Source organism: Agelaius tricolor, unplaced genomic scaffold, assembly GCF_023055355.1.
Source record: "Agelaius tricolor isolate 1412-34295 unplaced genomic scaffold, bAgeTri1.0.p SCAF_4, whole genome shotgun sequence".
NCBI lineage: Eukaryota > Metazoa > Chordata > Aves > Passeriformes > Icteridae > Agelaius > Agelaius tricolor.
This window is the reverse complement of record NW_027269264.1, coordinates 26,207,803-26,220,026: the sequence shown is the minus strand read 5'-3', so window position 1 is coordinate 26,220,026 and position 12,224 is coordinate 26,207,803. Positions and strand designations below refer to the sequence as shown.

At 35.6% G+C, this 12,224-nt stretch overlaps 1 protein-coding gene across 2 annotated transcripts in view; it reads right to left on the bottom strand.

Annotated features, from left to right (window-relative positions):
* BNC2 (basonuclin zinc finger protein 2) overlaps positions 1-12,224 on the bottom strand; it is a 230,037-nt gene that overhangs the window by 143,968 nt on the left and 73,845 nt on the right. The window contains exon 2 of one of the 2 annotated variants that reach the window (XM_071424954.1): positions 10,193-10,212. The exons of the other annotated variant lie outside the window; for it this stretch is intronic. Within the exon in view, the coding sequence (XP_071281055.1) occupies positions 10,193-10,212 (20 nt within the window). The remainder of the gene's footprint in view (positions 1-10,192; positions 10,213-12,224) is intronic. 2 annotated transcript variants of the gene reach the window in all.

Sequence of the window (12,224 nt, the reverse complement as noted above, 5' to 3'; positions counted from 1 at the left end):
CAGAAAAATTCTCTGTAACTTTCCATGATTGTAAAAGCATCCAAAGAGAAATATTCCCATGTCCTATACAAAAAACCTGGTAATTTTAACTTTACCCCATTGCCTCTTCCCCTTGAGATATTAATATTAACTTTACCCTCTCATCTTTCCTGAGAGATAAGAATGATCAGAAGGGTAGCCGCCCAGAGTCTGGCAGCCAAATGAAATTAAGTGAGTTCCATGGATGAGGCTGTCTTACTGTAAACAGAAATCCTATCAACTCCAGCACCTCTGCCAAGCATTTAATCCATAAAACCCTACACAGCACAGCTGTGTTTCAGGGAGGGGGGGAGTAAGGAGAGGGGAGAACTGTTTATTTTAGGGCATTTTTTTGTTTATTTCGTTTTCAGTTTTCTGTGGCAAGTATCTGCCTACTTCACACTGTCTTAAAACATTAAAAGGACACATCAATGATGGTGATGATGGTAATGTCATGCCCGAGTAAGTAATATAAAAGAAGTGACTGTGGATGAACTATTCATAGGTGAAAGAGAACTGGATCCAAGCATGGATGACAGAACTCACTTAAACTTGGCAGGATGATTTCCCAACACAAGGAATTCAACCCAGGAGAGAAAGACTAGAGAATGGAAGAAGGGAGAAAAAGTGCCTACTGGGAATTGGTCTGAGAATGCCATGATGCTCTCAGATGTTAACAGCAGTCTGATGATGGCCTGGACTGAATTCAAACTGGTGACCTAAAGCAGCAAGAATCTGTATCTAACTAGTAATCCCCTGATCCAGGGTACTTCAGTGCTTTTAATCACAAAAGAAACATTACAGTACCAGAAGAGATTTCATTGGAAGGTAGCATGCTAGATACTAAAAAAAAAAATTAAAAGCTTATGAAAAAACATGCAGTTTCTTCCACCAAATGATCCTCTTTTAACTTTATCAAGGCCAAAAATTAGGGGGAGAAACACCAAACAAAAGAACCTTCTTAATAATTCTTGAATATTTTCCCCACTGTTGTTGGATAGAGATTCATGGATGAAATTTCTTCAGTTCCACTTCATGACTCAGTTTTTATTTATGTCAGTGGTCTTTCAGGATTAGAATTTTAAAAGACACACAGACACAAAAGGGAGAGAGGAAAGGAGAAAGAAGGAGAAGGAGAAGGAGAAGGAGAAGGAGAAGGAGAAGGAGAAGGAGAAGGAGAAGGAGAAGGAGAAGGAGAAGGAGAAGGAGAGAAGTGAAGAGAAGGGGAGAAAGGGAAAAAGGGAAAAGGAGAAAAATGGGAAAAAGGCTGAGTAGTCTTAGTACAAGCTGTGGAATGTAATTATGTGCACTGAAGATGTAACAACAGTGTTGTCAACACTGTCAACTCTCAGCTTAATGGAGGGTTCACAACACAGCCTTAGCGCTTACTAACTTAGAGTAAAAGTGTACACAGAAAGTAAAATTGACTACTTCTCTGAAGTGACTGAAGTTGCATTATTCTGGATAACAATCAAGTATCACAGCATGTACTTTTACTTGAGAAACTACTAAGCTTCTAACTGACTAGGAAATGATGAAAGAAAGCATGATATGCTTATACTGTAGATACTATTTACAAAATACGACTACATAGTCTTATTGAGTAGTATGCTATGAGTATCTCAAAAACTTTAAGAAATTATATGGCCAAGGTTAAATGCTTTCAAGAGCAGAACTTTTTTTTAAAAAAAATTCTAAATTCACCATCTTTGCTACATTTTTCTCCTTCTATAGTGAGATTATCTACGCATCATAACTGCAATCATCTATCAACAGCAGGGTGACTTAACAGAAGGTGAGTTTTTAAAAACTTCTTTTTGCATGAATAAGAAACATTGTTTTTTCAGTGCCAGAAACACTAGGTCTTGCTATGGACTATATGCCAGCATTTTTGGTTTTAATTTAATTTCCTGTGACTTCCATCAGTAAAGAGGAAGAAAGCCTTGAAATAGTAACATTCATTTTATTTCCCCTCCATTCATTGAGTTAAAAAAAAAAAAAAAAGAAAAAAGATAAAAGATTTGGCCAAAAAATAGTTCCTTAAGGGCAAATATTTCTTTATGTCATCTTTCAGCCTGGAAGAAAATTTTATATACTACTTTAAACACTGAAAAAAAATTGGGATATGTAGTTCAAACGTTACTGATACAACCTGAATCACAGTGTATGACACACATCTTAACTACAGCTTTTCAAATGGTGCTGCTGAAATAAAACATCTCATTCTTTCTTTTTTACTGAGAGGATCCTTCAATCATTAAAGTATTCTTGCCCTCTGCATGCCTGGGAGTGGTCTGTCCATAAGTTATTAATAAACCATGGTAAGGTGCAGCAGCAGACCAACTATTCATATTAATGAATGTCTCATGAATATTCAGCTATATGTTGACACTTACCTCTGAGGACCAAGGGAACCAAAATCTGGACCCCTATTCTTGAAGTTAATCCTCCTCATGCTGTAATTTATTTTGAATAATAGCAACTAAATTTGTAACACTGGTGCTCCTCTAACAGTGTGAATGGGGGATTGCTATCAGCTTTATTAAATAAAACCAAAATCCCCACAACAATGAAAACACATAGCAGTTTTAAGTCTTTATTTTAAACTGGAACAACATTACTTGTAATGTAAAATTCACACAGATTTTGTGCTTAAGTAACAGTTGCTACTGATGTCCTGAAAGTTGCTACATCATGTCCTGAAAGTGAGACTATCTATTTGGTAGTTACAATCCCCTTCAGTCAAACATGGACAGATGGGCATGGATGGGCAACTGCATGTGTTATAAGCACACACACAAACATATCAAAACATTCTGACTACTGTTTTCTCCACTCTATAGCTTTTTAGGCTCCCCTTGACTTTTATTTCTCATTTTCCCGTATTTGAAATTGAAATCTCTTGACCATTACCTTTTCCAGCAACAGCATACACAAACATCATTGATGTAGAAGATGTCTAAGTAGGATTTATCAAGGGATTGTTTGCCTGAATTATCTGTCATTTCATTATTTTCCAATATTTTTTTTTTTTATTTAAAAGAACTGCTCTTCCATGGAGAAGATATGAATGCCCACTAGATATCGTTTCAGGGCACACACTTCTTTAGAACTCCTTCAATTCTGTACATCCTCTAGAACTTAGAAGGGAGCATCTTGACATGTAATAACAGGCACCTGGGAAGCCAACAGAAGCAGTTGGAGCACATTTTTTAATAAGCAGCTCTTAAAAATTCAATAAAGTGAGTGGTAATTGGGTACAGAAGAATAAATTGTCTGAACAAATTAAGAGAAGTACTTTGCTTTTCAGTGTGTTATATGCAAAATTATTTGTAAGATTACACTAGACATGCATTTGAACAAGCAGATTCTTACATATCCAGTCAAATTATCTCAGAATATATAGAGCATTAACTGTGCTTTTCTTTCGGATAAAATTAATGCCAGCTTTCTGTCCTTAAATCTGAGCCAATGGGGAAACAAAATACGGTTAGCCCTGAAATAGTTGTGGTAATTCAATCCCTGCACTCTCCTTATTTTCTTGATGACAAAGAAAAACTCCCAACTGGCAAGGCCACCTGCACTGATTACTCCTCCATCCACGCCCACGGACTAGGAAAATAAGCCAATGATCATTAACCTTAATTTCTTCTTACATAAACCTCAGCTTTTTTTTTTTTCCTTTAGGTTTGCTTCTCTCAAAATTCCCTGGAGCTTAAAAAGAGAGGAGAAAAAATAAAATAATAAAAAAAAAGACGGTAAAGTCATAACTGGGAAAAAAAAATCAAGAGAACTGAAGAGAACTTAGTGACTTTTTTCTTCTGCTTTACAGCTGGCTTATTATAACTCCACAGCACTTAGATAAGGGATTTTGCAGCACTATCATTTCTCTTGATAGCAACTTCATTCCCTCCCCAGTCTCTCTCTACAAGCAGTAAGGTAAATGTTAATGTGTGGGTTTTCTGGGTTCTTTTTTCAGATTTTTAAGTTTTTTCCATGGAGATACTCCTTGGTAAAGACAGTTGGCAAAAACAAAGATGGGTCTGGATAGCAGGAATGCAGGTGCGGCCCAATGTCAGGACTAAAGGGCCAAGCACAACTGGGTGGGATATTTCCAGTGTAACAACTTCAAAATACAGTAGAGAATGCATCACCCCTCCTGGTCATTCACATTTTGTTACTGCCAAGTGGAATAAATTTTGATTCAAGTTGTGTGGGACTAGCTCCCACTGGCATTACATCACTCTCTAATGGATAAGACACACAGTTGGACCATCTGAATAATACGTTTTAGTATATATATATGTGTGTGTGTGTATATATATATATATAATACATACCAATAGAAAATTAAAGTATGTATAGCACAAATGTGTACTGAAAACAGATACCTTATTATCTTGCAAAGTATCTGGACAAAGCTAACTAGATCTTAATCAACATTTTCAAAGGAATTACCTGTCTGTGAAATTAAGAACTTATCAATTCAGTGAAGTATGCTTGGCTGTATCCCCTGTTGAAGTTATATTTTCCCTGCAAATAATTTGAAAATCTTTATACAGCTAAATAAAAGTAAGCCCTACATAGTTTTAATTTTTTTTCATAAGGATTACTAAACTAGAAAGCAAATAAATGTTCAAAGAACATTACAAAAGTGTGATTGTATTACCTTCAAATACATTACAACAAGCTGTTTGTCGCCTACCAAATACATATAGCAGGGCTTCTTTGGAGATCAGGAGGCAGACAGTAACTTTGATCACGCAGACATTCCTCATTATTTCAGACCTCAAATCAAGTAGCAACAGTCAGGGGAAGAAAGGGGTGAGAGACATGGGGCTGCTGGGGAGGAGAAGGGAAGCAGACTGCAATTTTGTCCTGGATTCAGCATCCTAATTTAAGCAAAAACAGGCTGTTGGCGTCTCTGTGCTTCCCTGCAGCCCCCTCCCCTTCCCCATACTTTCCAGCCTCCTGGTTCACTAAAAATGACAAGCACATTTCTAGGCTCTGCTTTTTTATCAAGCTGACAAAGGTCAACAATACTAGCCAGAAGAGTGTTGAAGTATTCAGTGCCACAGGTCATCCTAATAGATACTGGAGGGACTCATTGCAACACCACTGTAAGCCAAGACAGCATGATTTTTAAGAGGCAGCACTTTGCACATTCACAGTCTGGTTAATTTAATACAACAGTGGCCTCTTGTTTGCAAAATAGCATTGGCAGATTTCAGAGGTGGTATCTTTCTGTGGGTGACAGTAAGGTGACTGAATTCAGGCATGTTAACAGATGCACCTTTTTATGCTCTGTTAAACCATGTCACAGACTACAGCCCCTAAGTGCATTTCTTTATTTATGCTGCAGCCAACTGAGCTAATTATCAGAGACAGACCTGGTTCTAGTTCTATAAAGTCCAGTGGTTGTGTATACATATAAAGAGGCTGGGAGGGAAAATGGGATGGGGGGAGTGGGAAAGTGTGAAAGTGCTTTCTAAAATACACAAAATTGAATTCTTCATGTAATTGGTGCTATGAAAGTGGGGGGAACTATATTAACAGCTTGATGATAAAATAATGTTTCTTTCAAATTAACTGTTTTTCCCACAACCCTCTTTTTTTTTTTCTCCTTTCATCAATTATGTTTAAATTCAAACAGCGATAAAGTAAACATCAGTACAAAAACCCTCTCCAGCAGTCAAAAATAGTGTAAATGGTACCTCAGGAAAAAAAAAAATAAACAAAAGAGCTTATTACATCTCACCTACAATTCTGGTCTGTTTTATCACTTGTGGGCACAGCAACAGCCACTTACAGCTCTCACCAAATAGTTCAATACACCAAACATTTGCCACAAGCCTTCATGCCACAGTTGTATTTTATCAGTAGAAGCAACTACCTCCTCTCAAAAAATACAAATTTTTTGGCCGGTTTGTCTGTTTTTTTACTAAATTACTGTTTTTTGCTTGCATGTCTTCATCCTGTACTACAGTTTTCATTTAAAAAGTTTGTGGTACTCCACAGAAAAGATGAGAAAATGAATTTGATGGTGACAATTCTTTTTTCTCTTTACTATATATGACTAAGTGACCCTCAGTAAAAAATGAAATCATTTGTCATAAGAGCAACAGTTTTTTGTTGTTTGGGGTTTTTTGGTTTTAGTGTGGGTTTGGGGGTTTTTTTGGTTTTTTTTTTTGTTTGTTTTTTGTTTTTCCTTTTTTTTTGGTTTTTTTTTCTGTTTTGTTTTGGTTTTGCTGTTTTGTTTTTTGGTGGTTTTTTTTTCTTTTTTTCTTTTTTTTTTTTTTTTTTTTTTATTACAGCATACAATTTAGCTAATAACTGGTTGGGGCCAATCTTTAACAAGTCACATATTTCCATTGTCCCTTCACCCCCTGCTTATGCTTTTACCACATCCTAACAAAAACATGACCAGAACTGGTGAAAAACATACGGTTCCAACTAATGAATCACATACTTTCCCGCAAGTGCAGTAAGTACTACCAGCTGTGACAGTCTTGCTTTGGCAGTGGAACCAGTGCAGAACAAGGCCGACACATCTGAAACCAGCTGTACTGAAAAACCACAAGCAATTTAAGTCCGTCTGCCTTCTCAGGGGCTTCTTTGTCTCTGTCTATGTCTCTGCTCTGTCCCTAAAACTTGCCAGCCATGTTGTTTTGACAGAGTTCAGAGTTTCAGAAGTTTCAAGGGGGGGAAAAAAATCCGCTGATTCAGGAAACTGCATTTCAAGAAAATGATAAGGAGGTCTTTGTCAAACCAGCCCGAGTCAGGAAATTTAAAGAGACAGAGTATGCATCTACCCGTCTGCTCTGCTTGTACAACAGCTTAAAGCACAGAAAAAGACACGTGTATACTTAAAACACACTATGTCCACAAATTTGTGTTTGTACTTAAAAGCACAGAATTCTCTGCACAAATGTAGAGGGATCTGGGGAAGAATGCTGCTTGAGATCTTCAGATTTTATCAGATTAAATCTGGGAAGGTCACAAAACTCACAAATTATTTCATTAATCTCTAATTGCATACATCACCCTGACAGGAAAACCAGTAAAAGCTATTGCCCACCAAACTATGTTATGTGCTGTAAATGCCACATACTTTACTGAATACTTTCCAGCAGTGTTTCAGAGATTTTTACAAGTTTTCAGAGTGACAATTTTTTGATTCCTCTATGTGAAAGCCCAGGTAAGAAAATTAATATAAACTTACTGTAGCTGATTGAGAGAGGCTGGAGAAAAAAATTAAGCAATTTAAAAAAAAAAACCAAAACAACAAATAATTGGCTTAGAGTAGCTTTCCTTTACATAAGAAGTAGAAATGCTATGAAGTGCAAGTCTGGTGTTCCCAGCTCAGGATTAAAAAGAAGTACTGAACATCACATTGGGAAGCCTGTTTCTCCCCTATCACATTCAACAAAAACTCAGTTCATGTTTCCATGCCTGCAGAAATGCATGATATAAATCCTAATATTCTTTAAAATTTCAAGCGTTCTGTGGAGGACTGGTATTTTTTTACCTTACAGCTCACATAGGTATGCATTTTAGAGAGTATCCACACAGCAAAAGGTGAAATTTTTTAAAGGAATACATTTTAAATTAACCACAAATTTTCAGAATTTTTGAAAAAAATATAGATTTAAGTAATTGTCTCATGATGGATTTTTGAGAACAGTGCAATCAGTACATCACACATCTATCACAGGATTTTCCAGCAAACAGAGACATGCCCCATTCAATATATATTGGGAAGCAGGTAAGAAAGGCCAAAACCTACAGCAGTCTGTCTACCTGTGGTGACTGGTTTTTGTACAGAGCCTACATGTGCACAAAGGCACTGTGAGCATGTTTAGCAGCTTTCAGGCTTTTGTTTCACACTGGGGATGGTCATATTTCCCCAAGCCATAAAGCCATTAAGTGAGCTATTCAGAGTCTCCCAATCAAGAGCAAACAACACTTCAATGCAGTATGACATTATATATTTTGTATACACATACTTTGTAGGAAAACTGTTTTAAGTTTACAAATAAATATACTTTTTATAGTATAAATATAATATAAAATATGTGTACTTAAATATACATTTGAAGTATATACAAATACACAGACTGTGATCTCTCCCTATGGAATGCACCTGTGATATCATGCTGACATACAAAGAGTAATGCATGAACTGCAAGTCAAATTATACAGACTTGCTTCAGTAATCAGGGAGCTAAACAACTAAAAAGAATTTCAACTCACAGTACTAAGAAGTGATGAAAAATTATTCAAGTCAGCTTTTACATACCAAACAGCTTCATGATTTTAAGAGCTGCTCTGACTGTTCATTCCTAGATGAGCCATGTATTCAACAAGGAAGCATGAACTTACTCCATTTTCAGAGGGTAAACAAATCCCCTTCATGATATTTGTATTCATCCCTTTCTGCTATATGTATATCAGCCTGTGAATCTATTTGTAGTCAAGTTTCCTATACCAAATAAAATCCTGATGCTGTTCTTGCTGTACAACTGAAGCTCTCACCAGCAGTGGAATGGGGAGGAGTGATCAAAGGATGCTGAAATTCATCTCCATCTCCTCCTTCTTGATAAGATAGACTGAAGACAGCTCAGACATAAGCCCTTCAAAGAGGTGCACTGGATGGTCTGCATACTAAGGGGTGTTTTTGGGTGGAATAGATATAGCAGGTTATGAAAAGAATAGAAAAGTTCTTTAAGTTATCTTGTGTATTAGCCTAACATCAGCCCAGCAACAGCAGCAATCAATTGTTAATCCTTTTAGTAAACATAAGCTAAAAGGAAATAACAAACCTGAGCTCTTTCCACACTTAAAAATCACCTTTTTTTAACTCTAGGGCAGAAGGTGGTTTTGTTTTAATGATTTACTGGTTTACCTCAAATTAAAAACTAATAAAATATGTTTCCTCTTAAAATGGAAAAGGTCTTCAGGAGGTCTTTGGAGAGTCCAAAGAAGAATAGTCATAACAATAATAAGCAGCTATCACTGAATTAGCTCTACTATTTACATTACTTTCTAATGCAAGCATCATTTTTCTGTGAGTACAAAAATGAGACTCATTCATTTTTAAAATTCAAAAGAAAACAAAATCAGTCAAGCAGCAAAGAAAGAACTGGGAGAGGACAATTAGAAATATCCAGCATCAACACAGGAGGAATATCTTTTGCACTGTGTCTTATAATTTCATGTACAATTATACAGCTGATTCTAATTCCCTATTACATTTTACTACAATAAGAACTGACTAAACATATGATTCACCTATTCATAATATTCACAATATTTTCATTTCCATTTTTTTCTGAAATTTATATATTATGGAAATAAAAATTAATTTAAAATTATTTCAAAAATAACCGTACAATGTGCAGTACCCTATATGTCAGCTCACCCCACTATAATTTCCTGAGAAGAGCAAAATGTATTCATGCACACTTCCCTGAACAAAAATCTGAATCTGTTTTCCCGACTTCAATTAATGGTTCCTTTTATTTGTTTGCCCTACCCTATAATTAATGGTTCACTTTTCTACATTCAGATGCTTAAAAAATTACAGGAGAGGAATTTCTGAGAAGAATTAAACTGAAGAACTAAATATTTTTCTCGACAAAAAGTTTTGAATCATTAATCCAATCAACTATGATTCAAATACACTATCATGTGACTTAGTCACCTGCAAAATTCATTCTGTGATTTCCAGAGATGGTCAGACTGTTTGAAGTGAAAACTACAGTTTTGGGGTTTTTTTCCCAGCAATAGCATGATTTTTACAAATTGCAAATCATTAATGCACTTTTTATAGAAAGGAAGGAATGAATTTATAGTACAATTTACCAGTTTGACTAGGCCGCAGTATAATCAAGAGCAGCAATTATAAAAATGTGGTAGCTGCCTTTGGTACTTAGATAATATTCAATATATGAAAATCATATTATTTTTTCTAAGAAAAATAATTATAACCATTTTAGATTTGGAAACAACAGTACTACTCATTGCTTCTTTGAGGGGCAGATTCATATCAAAATCACGAACCAATCTACCTTCAGGTCTACCTTGAGTTTCTTTGGAAATAATTATCCTTCTCTCCCAGAGGAGTAAGAAGCCAAGGCAGTAGAGAATGCTTTGAGGCTATCTCTTCTTCAACATGACCCAGACATAACAGTGCTCTGGACATGTTAGTAAGGCAACAGAATGGGCAGCTCAAAATGAGGCATGCAAACAGTAGCCATAGAGTGCTATAAAATCTACAATTTGGATTTTTTTTGTGTTTGTGTTCCTATATATATACACTTTGATGGCTCCTTCACAGTTAAATGAAAAAAAAAAAAAAAACCAAAACCAAAAAAACCAACCTGAAGATTTTTCTTCCTAATTGCCTAATTGTAAATGTGTAAATACAAGTTTTCAGGAAGAAATTTGTGCTTTTGCCCAAGAACAGATCTAGGTAACATATATACACCATTAGTTTTGGGAGGTGGGGTTTTTTCAGTTTATTTTGGTATGGGTTTTTGGTATTTTTTTTCAATGGGTTGTTTGGGTATTTTTATAATCATAGTCTAATTTAGATTGAAGGAAGCTCTGGAGGTTCTGTGGTCCAAGTCTGTCCTAAAAGCCGGGATACTTCTCAGCAGCTCGCTCCATGTTTTTCCTGGTTGAATTTTCCTAGAAATTATTTTATTATGGTTTTGCTTTTTTCTTAGTTTTAAAATGTTACCAATACAGATTTTTTTACTTAACTTTTTAAGAATTACAATCTGCAGTAAGAAAAATAAACATGGGTTTTGGAAAACTTGTCCATAAAGAGATGGCGCAGGCAGAATCAGAGGCCAGGAGCTTGCAGTTCAATCCATCAAAAACTATTATCTAATCAGTGTTTTCCTTCTTTTAAACAGACTTCACATTATTCTTACCTGCGAAGCAAACTAACCCTGTGTACTCCTTTCCAAGTAAAGAATGAACATACAAAAGAATGAACATACAAAACATTTATGGGCTAATACTAAAGTTTTTTATCACCTCAGAAGGGAACATTTATTTCCATCTCATGCTGCGTTCTTGTACAGTTTTTAACCTAAGTTAGAATATTCCCATATATTGTCCAAAACTCTCTCCCAAAACAAAAGCATGTATAAGCATCTTCTTTCTAATTTCTTGCCTTTTCTTGCCTCTTCTCACTTTCCTAGTTTCTTGCCTTTTCTTAATGATCACCACTATTAGGTACCTCATTATAGTTTGGAGTAAATAACTTCTACCATGTCTTTATTCCATCTTTTCAGAAGGAAGAGTAAAACATATGACTGCACGTGCAGAGAAGGTTTAACAGATATTTTATATTTTAGATCAGTGCTATTGGTGGTTTATTACAAATCAGTTTCTTTCACTTCCTGTCTAAGCTCCAAAATCATCTTATTCAAAGCAGGCATTGCTGCAGATGTGAGTTGTGCTATTATATAATGGGGACAGCAAAGGAAATATTTTCCTGAAATATCTCACCAGCCCTAGTAATACCCACAATTTACTTACACACAGTCTACATAAACAGTTATGCTGGATTTAGCTCGTGTTTAGCACCACTTGATAAAAACTATTACCAATGTGGTTTACATAAATTACATGTAGTCTGCTCCATATGGAAACCATATTTTAGCAGCAACCAGTGTTTAATAATGAACACTCTGCCCTGCTCTCACACAGGCAGGCTCTTTCTCGCCTCTCTCTGGCTGTGCAATTCCTGTGATTTAATAAGATACTTAGCTCATGAAACAAGCAATTTGAATATTCACACTGCAGTTAAAAAGGGATTAATTTTATCCCATGCCATATTGGTAACAAGATGACTGGCCTCTTTGGAATTTAGTGCACTAAATTATCCTCATCTAAAAGTTTTTTCAAACGTAGGCTGATAACAACAATTCACTGCATGAACATCATAATTTATCTAATTTATTAATGACTTTTAATTGTCTACTTTATGATATGTCTCTTTACTTCAGCTCCTTTCATATAAAATTAATTAACCAACTGGTCACAAAGAAATACAATCACAAAATGGTCCAACATTTTATCATAACTTTGTGTACCTCTGTAACATTTCAGTATTACTGTTTAAAAATTATGGTACCTTCTACATTTCATTAGACATGATATAAGGTATACATTAAACAGAAAACATGGAG